The 15,780-nt window shown below is 56.6% G+C and overlaps 1 protein-coding gene across 6 annotated transcripts in view; it reads left to right on the forward strand.

Moving 5' to 3' along the window:
- Nucleotides 1-14,924, forward strand: part of KIF21B (kinesin family member 21B) — a 49,978-nt gene extending 35,054 nt beyond the window's left edge. For 2 of the 6 annotated variants that reach the window (XR_008292992.1, XR_008292995.1), the window contains 10 exons: nucleotides 955-1,068; nucleotides 2,809-2,847; nucleotides 4,817-4,953; nucleotides 5,869-6,049; nucleotides 7,236-7,400; nucleotides 7,736-7,853; nucleotides 8,701-8,871; nucleotides 9,417-9,616; nucleotides 10,138-10,321; nucleotides 10,757-14,924. Coding sequence is in view for 2 of the 6 variants with exons in the window: in XM_053208917.1 (XP_053064892.1) it covers nucleotides 955-1,068; nucleotides 2,809-2,847; nucleotides 4,817-4,953; nucleotides 5,869-6,049; nucleotides 7,236-7,400; nucleotides 7,736-7,853; nucleotides 8,701-8,871; nucleotides 9,417-9,616; nucleotides 10,757-10,811 (1,180 nt within the window). In the remaining 4 variants the exon portion in view is untranslated. The remainder of the gene's footprint in view (nucleotides 1-954; nucleotides 1,069-2,808; nucleotides 2,848-4,816; nucleotides 4,954-5,868; nucleotides 6,050-7,235; nucleotides 7,401-7,735; nucleotides 7,854-8,700; nucleotides 8,872-9,416; nucleotides 9,617-10,137; nucleotides 10,322-10,756) is intronic. The other 4 variants (XR_008292993.1, XR_008292994.1, XM_053208917.1 and 1 more) reach the window with 4 other exon arrangements.
- The last annotated feature ends 856 nt before the right edge of the window (nucleotides 14,925-15,780 follow it).

The following is a 15,780-nucleotide window of genomic DNA, read 5'->3' on the forward strand; positions in this document are numbered from 1 at the left end:
ACTCATGAAGACCCTTCAAAGGAAGGGAGGGTGTAGGTCAAACCCGATGACAGCTTTCCAAGGAGAGGAAATGTTGGGCTATTGCAATGGGGTGGTACAGTGAAGTCTTGGACCCTTCCCTGACGATACAGTCAATCTTCAGTATTCATGGTACTTAACGTTCTATCTAGTCACTGTGAACATGGAATTAGTTCACTGAACTAATACTGAACCACTGCTTGTGGGGAAATTCAGGGGTAGGTTCCGGAGAGCTTCCGGTCATGACATTTTTGTCAGCCAGTCGATATAGAACCTTGTTTTATGTGTGTTTCTGTTTAAAGACATCCCATTTAATATATATTGTCAATTCATTAACATTGAACTTGCAGCCAACAGCACTGTAACTCACACCTGAATGAAGCTTTTCTAACACATGTATTTTCTCCATAAGACACATTTCAGCCTTCATGTGCTTAGACGTGTGCCAGACAGCCCTTCAGGACTATGCTTTGGGGGTATTTTAAGCAGTGAAATCACCAATGAAAAGCACAAAAATGCAAAAAACATGGCCCTAAATAGACCACAAGAAGGCCACTTGTTTACGGTAGGAGAGCAAGAAGGCAGGGGGACGCCTCATTTGACCTCTGCTGAGGTGTGCATCTGGGGACTTGAATTTTTGGCTGCTCTGCTCCATGTCTGGGAATGACCCCAAAGCACTGTGAGAGTTAATTTGGGATCACAAATCCGTTTTAATGCGCAAGTAAACTCCCAGATACAGAAGCCATGAATAATGAGGATGGACTGTTTCAGAACGGCATCCAGGAGCTTAACCCGGAGCCGGGATCATTGCACAGCAGGCCCCGCCCTGCAGGCCTTAGAACCAAGACAGAAGGTGGTGCGGGAAACAGTGCGCGTGTGAGGCTGTGGGCTGGGGATGTGGTCACTGACAGATGCTGCTGTGTCCCCACTCGCCAGGTCCACAGATGTGGGATTCACGCCCCCTTCGTCCCCTCCTACTCGGCCCCGCAACGACCGTAACGTCTTCTCTCGTCTCACCAGTAATCAGAGCCAAGGGTCAGCACTGGACAAGTAAGAGCCAGGGCGGGTCAGGGAGGGCGCTGCAGAGGTGGGCTGATCCTTGACACAGGCAGGGTTGGGGCAGCCGGCAGACCCTGACCACGCTGCTCCAGCCCCTCTGAGAGACGAGGCTCTGAAGCTCTTCTGCTGGTGTCTCTGTTCTTTCTATTCTAACTGTGGACCCTTCCTCCCCAACCCCCCCCCCCACCCCCCAGCATGCTGGGACCTCAGGAGAGGGCAAGAAGGAAGCCACAGGGACAGGGGGCAGTCAGGTGGGGATGTTCACACAGGTCAGACCCCCCCCCCCACCATAGGGCCTCACCAGAACTGTGCCTTGAATCCTCTGCTGATTCTTTGACTCTTGGATTCTTCTCTGAAGCCCCTTCCTGGCACTTTAGCCACTCCCTCCCTGCCACACATGCTCAGGCGAGGTCCCAGTGGCCCTTGTGCACTGTCCCAGCAGGAAGGGACTCCCTAATTGCCTTCACATGGCAGGATCAGCCCGACTGATGTGTTCAGCTCCCACTGGGCTGCTGTGACAACGGATAGTCGAGTGGGTGTTAACAGCAATCCTGTGCGTTCAGAAGGTGCCTTCACTGTGCACCCTGCTTTCATATATGTAATTCACGTGGACTATAATCAACCATGAGAACTCTCTTCCCTATTTTACAGAAGAGGAAATGAGGTTTAAAGAGGCCCAAGGACATTTACCTAGAAGGTGACAGACTTGGGCCCAGAACCTGGGGCCTCTGACGTGCTCCAGCATATGTTCCTCCCAGTGGGACTCTGCCTTGGGAGAGGGGGGACCCTGTCCTCCCCGTACTCCTCTCTGTGCTCCCTACACTCTGGACCTTGCCCCAGCCCTCTGCAACTCTCTGCAGCCTCTGAGAGGGCTCTTCTCTTGGCTCCCTAAAAGCATCTCTACCCTGACAGGGAGGAAGGCGGCAGCGCTGTTGTTCAGGGCAGCCCAGGCTAGAAAGTGCTAGCTCTTGCACCTGGTACCTGACATCAGCCCTTCTCCACAGAACTGTCTCTTGCCCGGTCAAAATACTGCTCCCTCCCCAAACCCACCTTGGCTCAGTTTTCGTTTTGGAAGGAGCATATGGAGCCTGGACCAGACCCACCAGGGTGCCCCCACCCCCACCATACCTTTACAGTCAGCAGGTCCCTTTTCCAGAAGCATGGAGGTGGGACTCTGGCCATTCCAGCCTGGTTGTCTTGCAGACCTTGGCCCTGTCCAGTGGACCAGATCTTGGAGCCCAGGCATGGTATAGACTCAGCTCCTAGGCCCATCCCAGCGGGCTTGCTGGGGACAGTGGGCTTTGTAAATAAGTCCCTGAGGAATCGCTGGAAGAAGCCAGCTCCCGGGGGTGGGGGGTGGGGGGGGTAGATAGGATCAGGCATGGCTTTTGGCCTCAGGCATGTAGGAACGTTGCTGGGGCAGGGCAGGGTGTTCCCAGCTTGTACGATGGGGCAGCCAGGGGCTTGGAACCGGCAAATGACCCACGAGCTGAACATCGCCCTGGAGCGTGGCCCTCTCCTCACTCCTACCCTGTTAGCTGAGGGACCCCTGGCGGCCGGCCCCTCCCCACCTCCTCTCCTGCTTCCCTTAGCGCCCTTGCCCTCTGCCTCTCCCCGCTGCCCTTGAAGAGAATAACCTGCCCTCTGACCTTCCACGCTGCTGCTGCCTCTGCCATCCCTTCGTGTGTTTTCCTCTCTCCCCTAATCCAGCTAATTTTCTGCCCTCCCCAGGTCTGATGACAGCGACTCCTCTTTGTCGGAGGTCCTGAGGTACACACAGAATGTCTCCCGTGTTGGCTTCCCAGCTCTCACTCTCTACTGTCCCCTCTCTGCCTCTTGCTCCACCTCCCCTCCCGCCTGCACACCTGAGTCCTCAGCATGCCGCCCTCCCCACTGGCCTGCCTCTCCCTCCCCCGTGGTTCCTCCCTCTCAGGGTTGCTGCGTGGCCTCAGACTGGCCAGGCCCGGCTGGAGCTGGGGGCTTGGGGAGGGGTGCACAGTTGCTTGCCACAGGCACTGTTCTCTTCTTATCACCTGGGCAGGGAGGGGGAGAGCATGGGAGCCCGGGGTTGTCTGGGGCTGGGACCGAGCTCTGCTGAGGGGCTAGGGTGAGGGGGCAAGGCTGTGGAAAGCCTGGGGGCCTGTAGGGCCCAGCTGGGCAGGGGTTGGTGGCCGTCCCCAGCATCCTTGTGACTTGCTCAGCTTGTGCCAGTGAGGTGCACATTTCAGACCTTGGCTCTGAGAAGAGCAGCAAGGGGGGCAGTGCCTGCTGCCCACATCTCCTGGTACGTGGACCTCGGGTGCTAGGAGACCTCCTTTCCCAGCTTTGGGATGACCAGTGGCCAGTTTTTCCAGCTACCCCAGCATAGCACCCTACTACGAGGAGCATGTCCTAGGACCTGGTGGGCCTGAGCTCCTGCTGGGCAGAGAGCTCCCTCCGGCTCTCCCAGTGCCCACTGCTCACTGCACCTGCTGCCCAGGCTATTGATGTCTTTGCAAACCTGCCTGTAGGGAGCAAGGCTTTACCACCGCGAGAAGCTAGCCAGACTACCAGCCTCTCTCATAACCTTAAAGAGGGTTATCCTTGTGATGCACTTTCCACAGCAGTCTTGGGCTTTTTTTCCCAGCCACACAGCTGGGCCCAAAGCAGTGTCCGAAGCAGGTATCTTTGGGGGCTCAAGTGTGTGACATCCAGCTGGCACCTGGCCCTGTCTGATTGCCATCCTTGCAGGGGGGCCTGGCTGAGTCCATGGGGGCTCTGACCAGAACTGTGGGAAGAACACTGGTCACTTCAGTAGCCCACAGGCCACGGCATCACTGTCAGGATCATTGTTCTCTTTGGAAAAGAACTAGAACATATTTTTAGACTTGCACATAACTTGGCCAGGGTCTCATTCCAAAAGACCCTCATTGAGAAAAAAAAAAACATCCCCAGAACCTCCAGCAGGCCGGCGTAGCAAAATCCTCTTGCTCACTGAGGACAAGCCTTATTCTCCTTCCCAGAATGTTCGTGGGAAATGAGGAGGTGCTTCTCCAGGTGTATGTGGCCTCATTCCCCAGGGGGCCTCGACATCCCTAACCCAGAGCTGAGCTGAGGGCCCCTAAAGGGATTAAATTAGGCCTTTGTAAATGACAGTCACAGGTCTGACCATGCAGGTCCAAAAGGGGCTCATGGGTGGGCGGGAGTGTATGTGTGCACACTTGCACACACGTGTGCATTTATCAGCCCCAGAAGTCGCTGACAGATGACACCGAGGTGCTTGGGGGGGTGACAGCCTGAGCATCCTCCCTCTCTGCACCCCTCACCTCACCCTGGGTTAACTGCAGCAGCAGGGAGGAGTCATAGTTGCTGCAGGAGCCAGTGCAGCCCTTGGGCCTCTGCCCTGCCTCGCTGGGGCATCCATGCATTTACGTCTCAGGATCTGGTCGGGCAGGCATCAGATGGCAACTCCCCATGGGCAGGGCCCACGTCTCCTTCCTGCTGTGCCTAGCACACGGTTTGCTCCCAGAAGTGCTCAAGATGGTGACTGACAGGCTGTTGTGCAGACAGGCCCTCCCCACCTGCACAGCCTATTCCCAGCTCTCAGGCACTGAGGGCATTTGGCCGGAGTCTCTGGGGTCTCCTTCATTAGGCCTTAGTCCTCTCTCCGTTCTGCCCCCTCTTATCTGTGTACCTCACTCAACCCGGCCTCAGTCTTCCCGGCTGACAGGTGCCCCTTTTCTCCCTCTCTCCTGGGAAGGGGCATCATCACCCCCGTTGGAGGAGCCAAGGGTGCGAGGACAGCCCCACTGCAGTGCGTCTCCATGGCCGAGGGCCACACCAAGCCCATCCTCTGCCTGGACGCCACGGATGAGCTGCTGTTCACAGGATCCAAAGGTGAGTAGAACCCAGACTGGCCTGGTGGGGTTAGGTCTCACACCCATCCCTGCTTCCTTTGCCAGAGTGGGCTGTAAGGATGAAAACACAGAGCCCCCAGGAGTTGAGGATGTGGGGTCGGCTTGCTCGCTACCTTGTCTCATGGCTCTTGCCTTGGCTCAAGGATCCCTGGCCTGGGTGCCCCTGACCAAGTCTCCCCTCATAGCTCATCCTAGTGGCTCCATTCAGCATTTCCTTCTGAAGCTTCCTCAGAAATTCCAGGAAGCTTCTCAGGTGCCCCACCCTGTCTCCTCATCCCAGTCCCCCAACACTACTACCCCCTGACATCTACCCCAGCACTTTCATCTAAGAAATCCCTATGATCTTGGCAGTGGGACCTCACACAGTCACGATTACTTAATCACAGCAACAAAATCAGAAAAGTCTTACCAGTAGAAAGACAGTCATATATATATATATATATATATTTGCACGGCGAGAAGGGGCCGAGTTGTCAATCTAGGTGTGATCTGTTGATTCCAAGTTTTCTCCATAAGATTTGCTCGCCGTTTGTTCATTGATCGTGTCAGCTATTAGCCATTGTAGGAATAGACACCAAAAGCTTAAGAATTTTATTTTAGCCCAGGGCACCTTGGCCACACACACAGAACTCTGGTCTTTGTATAGAGTTTGCTTGAGAAACCCTGGCCTAAAGTTCTAACGGACTTCTCGCCGGGGTTTTTCTGGGCGCACACACACCACGTGAGCATGCACGAGCCCATCTTTCTCTCCCTTAGACCTAGGGCTCCTCCCTCTGGATGTCTGTGGACGGTCTCCCCCATCCTCTACAACCCCCGTGCAGGGGGAGCGTGCGTGACCTGGCCCCTGCTAACGGACACCTGCCCTCCCCCCCGCCTCTCTCCCTGTCCCTTCCAGACCGCAGCTGTAAGATGTGGAACTTGGTCACGGGCCAGGAGATCGCGGCGCTAAAGGGCCACCCCAACAACGTGGTGTCTATCAAGTACTGCAGCCATTCTGGGCTTGTGTTCTCCGTGTCTACCTCCTACATCAAGGTGTGGGACATCCGGGACTCCGCCAAGTGCATTCGGACCCTCACGTAGGTACTCCCCCAGTTGGCTTGTGGTGGTGGGCTGGGTGCCAGCACTCAGCCCTGGTGACCTACTCAGTATAGCCGAGTCCAGCTACTTGGACACGGAGGCCCTTGTAGTCACATGGATTTGACCTGAATCTGGGGGACAAAGTGAGATCCCTGGGCTAGGGGACAGCGTCCAGGGCAGCAACTTGAATGAGCCTTTGCACTGTTTGGCCCCCTCGCTTCATCTCAGCCTCCCGGGCCCTGGCCCTGGGGTGTGCTGGGCGGCCCCCTGTGAGTCTGAAAGGGGAGCCGGGAATCAGGGTGGCCCCAGCAGACGGCAGCAGACTCCAAAGCCGCGCTGGCCACCTAGCTGCCTAAATGAGCCGCCAGAGCTGGTCCTGATCCCCGACCCTGACGGTCTCAGGTGGACAGACGTGCGGGAGACAGAAGTGAGACAAGAGCTCCAGCAAAGTGAAATTGTTTCCTAACAGAAGTCTTGCTCACCCTTGTGTTTACGTTATAAGCTATCATCTGTGATTTAACTTGATCCTTTCAAAAGAGTAAACACAGAGGATTTTTAGGGCAGTGAAACTCTGCTGTGTGAGACTATAATGGGGGATACGGGTCATTACACATTTGTCCAAACCTCACACCATGAGTGAGCCCTCAGGTCAGCTGTGGACGGCGGGGGATTATGATGTGTCCATTTGGGTCCGTCAGTTGTAGCAAACACACCCTTCTGGTGGGGATGTTGGTAAGGGGGGGAGGGCTGTGCATGCGTGGGGGCAGGGGATATGAGAAACCTTCCCCTCAATTTTGCTGTGATCCTGTAATTTCTCTAAGAGTAGTCTTTTTAAAAAACCAAAGAAGCGCAGGAAATAGAATGCATATTATCACCTCTTTTTAAAGAGGAGGAAACTGAGACTCAGAAAGATTAAGCGTTTTCCACCAGACCCTGGTTCAAACCCAGTTCCCTGACTGAGTCTTACCGTCTTTTTCTGCTGGGTGGGAGTGGCACTATCACCATTGATCTCCCCCACGTCAGACTAGAAACTTCTAAGAGGAGCTTGGCTCCTCTCCGTCAGTCAGGGAAGACTTCTTGGAAGAACTGGGTTATCAGGTCTGGTCTGAGTGAGGTTTGCTCGGTTTCCTGCCTGTGTGGATGGACCGCTTTGATCTCTGACCTTGCTTTCCTTGCTTGTGGCAGGTCCTCGGGTCAGGTGACCTCAGGCGACGCCTGTGCTGCCACATCCACCCGCGCTATCACCAGCGCTCAGGGGGAGCATCAGATCAACCAGATCGCCCTCAGCCCTTCAGGCACCATGCTGTATGCTGCCTCGGGCAATGCCGTCCGCATCTGGGAGCTCAGCAGGTCAGGGAGATGCGTGGGGGGCAGCAGGGGGCTTGGCATGGCGGAGGTGGGTACGCTGATCGCGGCTCTGGGTGCCACACTCCAGGGCTGGCAGGACCCGGGGGTCCTCTGCTTCCCCGTGCTGTCGGCCTTGTGTCCCTGCTCTGAGATGCAGGTCCCGTGTTCCCCAAGATCCCTGGGACCCAGGACAGCTTATGTCTAGATTGTTCATCTTGTTTTGAGGGAGGGAGAGTGCCCTGGCCAGATCTATTCATTCCAGGATGGACCCGGCCACCACAACCCAGGGTTCCCTCTGATCTATCTCCCCCCACCGGCGGGCCTCTCCCCACCCTCAGGTTCCAGCCCGTTGGCAAGCTGACTGGCCACATTGGCCCTGTGATGTGCCTGACGGTCACCCAGACCGCCAGCCAGCACGACCTGGTGGTGACGGGCTCCAAGGACCACTACGTTAAGGTACCTAAGAAGACCTCCCTCTGCGGCCTGGGGCAGGGGGTGGGGGGCATTCTCTGCGTTTCTTCTGCCTGCTCCCCCCACCCCGTCGCCTTGGGAATACTCATGAAATATAATGAGACTTCTGGGGATTTATGCTGAAGAAATCACCCCAAAGAAGCAAGCAGGTGTGTGCAGAAAGTAGATGGCAGCGATATTTTGTAAATGGTGAAGAATTTAAAACCACTAAATGTCCAAGGGTCGAATAGCAGTCACATAAATTAGGGAAAACCTGCTGAATGGGCTGCAGCGCACCTACTAAAATGATAAAATGAGAACAAAACACAAAGGATACAAAACAACACTAATTCCGTTTGCTCCCCGATTACATCATTGAAAGCTACATGTACACAGTCAGAAACTGGAAAGCGGTAGAGAAGCAGAGGGTGGTCGGTGCTATGATGAATGTTTCTATTTAAAGTACAAGTAATATTTATTACAAAATAAAAGGAATTTAAAAGGAGGTTCACACTCCAAACCCACCTTTCTCCAGATCGGCTGCATGTTGAGCTGTGTTAATTTCAGCCAGTCTCCCCCTACCCCTTGCCCCAGTCCCCTTAGGAAGGGTCAAGACCCAAGCCTTCAGAGGCCTCTGTCCTTGGAAGAAGCAGTGTTCCTCCGGGACCCCTTTCCTGCTGGGGACACCTCTCTCCCCCAGGACAGTGGCTACTGCCCTGGGCCGGGCAAACTGGGTCTGTGGGCTCCTGGGGACCACAGTGCTGTGTGATAGCAGGGGGGTGGCCCTGGCCCTGGCCCTCCTCCCTCGGTCTCTACTGCCTCGGGCCCTCCCTACCAGCCTCTCCTCCTGCAGATGTTCGAGTTGGGCGAGTGTGTGACTGGCACCATTGGCCCCACCCACAACTTTGAGCCCCCGCACTATGATGGCATCGAATGTCTTGCCATCCAGGGAGACATCCTCTTCAGTGGCTCCCGGGATAATGGCATCAAGAAATGGGACCTGGAACAGCAGGAGCTCATCCAGGTATGGAGGGTGGAAGGGAAGGGGGGGGGGGGCGCTAGGGTGGGGCTGTTCCCCAGTCCAGGCAGGGCCTTGGGGACCCAGGGTCTTGGGCCAGAGCCTCCTCAGCTTTCCTGTTGTCCACCCTCTTCCCCTTTATGTCCACTCCCCTGCCTCCCTGCAGCACCGCCCCCCCCCCCCCCCATTTTCCCCATTACGCAGCGGCTTTCAGGAAAGGGGGCTGCTCTCAGCCGCTAGGTTTGACTCTAAAGCTGAGTCACCATGTTCCCTTTCCTGAGCATTTAACCCTGGGAGGGCTGAAGAGTTCTCCACCAGTGCAGGATCTTGGGTTTGTCCCGGGATGGGGAAGCACCAAAGGACCCATCTCTGGGCCCCTGCAATCCCTACTATGGGCCCGCCTGGCCTGCCTCCTGGACCAGTGATGCCTACCTGGGGACCTCAGAGGCAGAGGGGATCCTGGTAGCTGTCCTTCGTGGCACAGGGTCCTCTGCTGGCTTCTGCCCACTCAGCACTGGCCCCAGCCCTCACTGGTGCTGTTCCTTCCGCAGCAAATCCCCAATGCACACAAGGACTGGGTGTGTGCCCTGGCCTTTGTCCCGGGCCGCCCCATGCTGCTGAGCGCCTGTCGCGCGGGCGTCATCAAGGTCTGGAACGTGGATAACTTCACGCCCATCGGAGAGATCAGGGGTCACGACAGCCCCATCAACGCCATCTGTACCAATGCCAAGCACATCTTCACTGCTTCCAGGTGGGTGCTGGGCAGAGAGGTCTGCTTTTGTTCCCCACCCCGGTCCCCGGTGTGGGCAGGGCAGGCTGGGGAGCCTCGGGCCCCCCTGCAGCTATCCTAACAGGCTCGGTTCTTGGAGCAGACCCCACAGCGCCTGCTAGCCTGTGCTGGCCTTCAAAGAGTGCCCAGCGGGGGCAGGGGAGCAGGAAGGTGCTGGGCCCCAGGTCAGGACTCACCCCCTTATCTGCAAGCCTTTCCTGCCCCTCACAGAGCAGCCCCCACCCTGCTGTCTTTACACCCCCCTCCCCCATCCACGAATCTCAGACCACAGAGCAGGCCTGCCACCCCCTGGACTCGCCTCTCTCCCGCCCCAGCTCTGGTCCCCATCCAGGGGATGGCCAGGCCCTCTGTCCCACAGGGGAGCTCCTCAGAGGGGTCTCTTCTTTTTCCTTCTCGTCCGACCATGTCCCTTCTCTCCCCTCTTTCCCTCCCCATGTCCTCTTGCCTCTCCTCTCTGCCTCTCTGCCTCTCTCCCCCAACAGTGACTGCCGGGTAAAGGTGTGGAATTACGTCCCCGGACTCACCCCCTGCCTTCCTCGCCGGGTCCTGGCCATAAAGGGCCGAGCCACCACCCTGCCTTGACACTCCCCTCCCGTCTCCTCTCTCATTCCCCCCTCTTTCCTTTTCCCTCTCTTTCTCCACTTCGGTCTGAGCTGCTTCTCAACGGTATGAGATTATTTTACTCCTCCTCCCTACTCTCCCTTCACGCCCTGCCTGGCCTGGAGTGAATGCCCTGCCTGCCCCTCTTCCTCCCACCCTCCTCTTCCGAGCATGACCAGTGGGACAGACCCCCAGGAGAGGGGTGCCAGGTGGCAGCAGGCAGAGGGGGGAGCAGCCAGGCCTGGACAAAACAAAACAACACAACACCAACGAAAACCCATGATGAGAATTCTGTTGGGGACGTTGAGAGCACAGGCCCTCTCCCTCTGCCCTGCAGCCACCCCTCCACCCCTGCAGTCCGCCCTCATCCTAAGCAATGCTTGCCCTTTGGCCCCAGCCACATTTGGGGAGTTTGGGGAATCTGGCTCATCCTTTGCTTTGGGGGTAGCCAGCCAGGCCCCCTTCGATCGCTGACCAGTCCCTCTCTGTCCTCCACCCCAGTGACCTGACGGTGAAGTTCTGGAGTGTTCGGCGGTTACCCGGTGGCCCACCCTAGGAGCACACAACAGTCCTCACCCTGGCTGTCTTTCAGAGGATGGCCCCCAGACCCTCGGCCCCCGGCAGCCTGGACAGCACAGAAGGGAAGCTGTGGCCTGACGGGGCCAACTGCCCTAGGGACAGAGGGTGTGGGCATCGGGTGTTGCCCCTCTCCTGTTATCCTTCCCCTCCCTTGACCTTCCTATGGGATACTATTCCCCCAGCCCCTGCCTCTTGGGGAGAGAGGGAGGTTGGGGGGGAAATTTAAGCTGTGAAGCCAAAGGGCATTTTCCCTCTCATTTCTCTCCCTGAAGCCCCTCAGGCTCCCCTTGCCCTCCCTCTGGCCACATTTTCTCCTGCTGAGCTGGCCATGCCCTTCCTCAAGCCTCTGGCCCAGTGGTGGGGCCCCGTAGGGGAGGTGAAGCGTCTCCAGCCCCTGCTGCGCCCCCTCCGATGAACAGGCCTCCCCCTACCTCCCCTAATGCAGCCTCTGGAGCCACCGCACCTGCCTCTGAGCCCAAAATGATAGTCCTCAGGTAACCATGGAAACCAGGTGGAGGCAGCTGGGCCCTGCGGCTGACCCTTAGCCCCTTGGCCACCAACAGCCATTCCCAGATGACCCCAGCAATTCCTTGGGGTCCCTTTCCGACGGGGCCAAGGTTAGAGCTGCTAGAAAAAATTCCTTTGGGGAGATAGTCAGAAATACTTCAGCTATTTAATTTATTTTATTTTTATTTTTATTTTTTGCTGTTGCCTCCTGGAAACTGACTTGAAGTTTCTCCCCACATGTTCTTTCCCTCTGCTCTTGGGGGTCGGGACTCCCAAAGGGAATCCGCCCTACCAGCCCCTCCAGGACCACCTCCTCTGTTTGCGTTGCAGCTCGGGCCTGTCCCCAACATTGCCCCCAGGGACCATTCTAGTGCACCCCTGACCTCTAGGCCGCCTGATGCTTCAGTGCCTTCCTCCACCCCGGGGCCTGGCACCCATGCTGGGCAGCCTTACACCAGCCATGCCCGCGGCACCACATGTGTCTTTTGACTCGCGGGGTCTCATGCCCGCTGCCCCCCAAAGGCGGGGGAGCTCCACCCTACAGCCCAGGGCTGTACATAGGGGTCCCCCGTTCCCAATGTCCCTTGTGGGCCACGTAGGAAGCAGCTCAGAGGATTGTGTCTACCAGGAAGTGGCTTGGATGGTGAGGATGGCCCAGCCCCTTCCCCAGCTCACCTGTATTTTCACCCCGACTGGGCAGGAAGTCCTTCCAGCCTCTTTCTCTCTGGTTATTCAAGAGAGACATTTTCAAGCCTTAAAGCTGGCATGGGGCAAGAGGTCCTCCCCTTTAGATTAGCAGCGAAGAGGGGAATTCCTAGTTTCTTTTTGCCTTGGGGCTGTGGAGTCAAGGCTCCAAGGATGTGGTTAAATCCGTGTTCCCGTGCCCCCTGTTGGGGCAGTTCTGAATTTACAGGATTGGGCCTTGGAAGGAGTCGCAGGACATCCCTCCATTCCTGGGCCCCAACCCGTCCACAGTGTTTTTCCAATGCTTAACTGGTCTTGTGCTTCCTGTCCTCAGTGAGGGGGCCAGGAGCCCCAACTCTGTTCTGAGATATGCAGTGACTTTTAGACTTTCCAGAGGTAGCTCTGTGTTTGTCCTCTGTGCCTCTCCCTATTTGCCCAGGGGATCGGAGCCCTCTCTGTGTGGTCCCCGGCATGTGAGTGTGCCGGCGCACTGGGCAGAGGAGGCGGTCTTAGCTGTGAAAGGGAAAAGCACCTGCGGGGGCCTGAGTCCCCAGCCCAGCCTCTGCCCTGTTCAGAGCTGCCCCCAGGACTAAGAAGGCTGTCCTGCTGTTAGTGGCCCCTGCTGGACACACTGGTGGAGTCTGGGTCAGCTGAAGCACATACCCTTGAGTACTGGCCTCCCGGAGGAGCCGGGGACAGTCTGTCTTCAATGGCCGGAAATCCCTCCTCCTCCAGTCGTCACAGGGGTGCCCGGCAGCTCCCTCAGCCACTTGGAAGTAAGCACCTCTCCCCCTCCCCAACCCTCTCTCCACCCGATCTGAAAGCTTCAACCTTGCAACCTGTAAGAAAGAATCTGTCTGCATGACTGTTTACAAACTGTAGAAACACAAAAGACTGCACTGTCCCCATGGGCCAGGGAGGCCCCAGCCTGGGGCGACTGTACTGTAGCTGCAAGGCCCGTTCTTGCGCCAGATACAACCTTACAGCCTGCGAGAGGTGCTCAGCGTCGTTGCCCGTTTCCGGCTGTTTCTGATGGCTCAGCTACCTCATGGCGGGCTGGCTCTGCTGTCCTGGCGAGTATCACTGATTCGAAACTTGAAGAAGTCCCCCGGGAGCCCTGAGCCCTTCCAAAAGCTGTGCTCCAAGAGCATTGGAGTCTCTGCCTACTCCTTCAGGGATGTCCAAGGTACATAGTTAGGGGGCAGGCCCCCAACATCCTAAAGGTTGGAAGCACAAAATGGTTGTGATTTGAGCACAATAGCAAGGCTTGTGGCAAGTGGCCTGGGCAGACCCGAGTCCGGGAGGCTCACTCCAGCTTGGTTCTGTCCAAAGGTAGACTGGGTATGTCTGTGTCTGGAGGGGCCTGCCCTCACTCAGACCAGACCTCGGCCCATGGCTTGTCCTGACTCTGGGCTCATCATACTGCTTCTTACTTTTCTTTGCCCATCTGCAGCCCTGAGTCTGGGCCAACGCCAGCCCAGCCACATCAGAATGCGTAGCTCCCTCACTCGACCCCACGCCCCAGATCTTTAAACGTCTGAGCCCGGACTGGGTGCCAGCCCTATTGAGCCTAAGGAGCCCAGAGCCACAGTGCCTGTCATGTAGGCCGAGCCCCCTCGAATGCTTTTAAAGCTGACCACCTGTGGGCCTTCTCCGCACAGTCCTGCGCCGGGCTCTGTTCTCAGTATTAACCAGTTCGGTGTTTGCTTTCATCTGAGTGGCCAATTCGTCCACGACAGCCAGAATTCCCCAGGGGAGCCCCTGCAGCTGCCCTTGGAGATTGCCAAGGAAGAGGAAAGGCGCACCCAAGCCTTTGACGTGGTCACGGCGCCACCTTCAGCCCCTTGGGAGGGGACACGTGTGGATCTGGGAGTGGTCTCCGTGCCCACCCACCATCACGACAGCATCAACCGAGGACAACCCTTGGTTGTCTGGCCCTGCTGCCCGCCTGGGGCGGTGTCGCTTGGGCAGAGGGCAGCTTTAAAGCACAAAACCACCGTAGGGAAGACTGTTGCTGGGACTTTCTCACGCCACCCAGTGTGGTGGAGACGCAGGCAGGCCGCTGCTGTGAAGTCAGAAACGCCCTGCTCTCTTCCATCACGCGGACAATGCTGACTCTTGGGGGCATCCTCGGACGCAGCCTGGGCGGGGTGCAGGCACAGCCCCTGGCCTCTTCAGCGCCTGCCTGTGCCCGATGTGTTCACCATCGTGTTTGTCTGGACAGGGCCTGCCCTGCAAGAGCGGTGAGTCTCTTCCCGCCAAGTGGCCCAAATCTGTGGCATCTGTCCGCTTGCCATCCCAAACAGGAAACTGCTTACTGCTCTCTTAGCTTAGCACAGCCTCCTGGCCTGGCCTCAGGAGCCAGGGCTTGGCCACTGGCCCCACAGGCCTCCCTGGGCCTGGCCTTCCTCTCCTGGCTCCCAGATCCCTCACTGCCCTCTTATGTGCGAGGACAGAGTCTACAAGGAAAGTTCTGTTTTCTGTGGCATCTTTGTTCTATCCCCCACCCCCTACCCATCCCCGGCACTCAGATGAGCTCCCAACCCTTACCGTACCCCAGTCCAATTTTTTGAACCCTTGTCCCGAGAGCTTTGCAGGGAAGTGGGAACGACTCCAAGAAGAGCCAAGGGTCAGAGAAGACCCCTGAAGTGAATCAGGGCCCTGCCCTGCCCACCAGCTCTTTTCTAGTGATCACCCCCTGCCCAGGCTGCAGGGTTTCATTTGGCTCCGGCCCTCCTTGTTATGTGGCTAGCACAAGATGTATATATGTTTTGTACCTCTGCCGACGACTGTACATAGTGTATGAAAGTTATTTAAGCCTCATGCTGTACATTTCTGTTCCCAGACTGGATGTGTGTGTTCAAAGAAGTTGTCCTCAATAAAACCCAAATGACCATCATCTGTCGTGATGTGGCCCCCGAGAACTGCCTGCTTTTAGCTGGCGGCCCTTCTCTGGGGTGGGAGGTCGGTGCTAGGCAGGTGGGGCAGGCCTCTGGGTGAGAATTCCTGGGCTGTGAGTGTGGGGCTTAATTTAAAAATGGTGTTGAGAGTGTTGCATTGCCTGCAGACTCCGTATGTTGTCTCCTGGGATGGGTACATTAGCTGCAAAGGGGGCACCAGCATTTAATGAGCACCCGCTGTACTCCAGGCACTATTTCGGGCATTTTTCCTTAGATCTTCGCTCCCCTGGGTGACAGGTAGTGTTCTCATTTTCCGAAATGGGAAAGTCTCCGAGAGGAAGTGACTTGTCCAGGATCTGAGCTAGCAAAGACAGCGCCAGGATTGGAACCCAGACCTTCCCGACCACAGCACCCGTTTTCCTTTCACGCACGCATCGAGTGCCTTTCCGAGAGCCTGGAGGCTGCCGTGCGTGACACCTACAAGACATCTTTCCTTCCCTTGCCACTTACGAAGGGAAGACAAATATTCAAAGCTCGTATAAGAAAATAGCTCCACAGTGGTCTTGATTTTTGTTTCTAGATCAGTGCTTTTCAATTTTTAAAAACTAATATTCCCTTTTTTTCCTAAGGCCCTAAAATCCTGCCTCTGCCTATTAGCCTCATTATTTTCAACATAAAAAGAAGTGTGAGAAGATGCCAAGCAAACCTGTGATGGGCTCTTCCCCCGGGAGATGCAGGGTCACTGCTGTGCACCCGAGATACTCGCGTGCTTATAACTCCATATATTCGCCCGTTACCACTGATTTTCAGGAGCCCAGGGCCCCCATATAATTTTAGGTTGTGCTTCACTCGCTA

Source organism: Acinonyx jubatus, chromosome E4 (genome assembly GCF_027475565.1).
Source record: "Acinonyx jubatus isolate Ajub_Pintada_27869175 chromosome E4, VMU_Ajub_asm_v1.0, whole genome shotgun sequence".
Classification (NCBI taxonomy): domain Eukaryota; kingdom Metazoa; phylum Chordata; class Mammalia; order Carnivora; family Felidae; genus Acinonyx; species Acinonyx jubatus.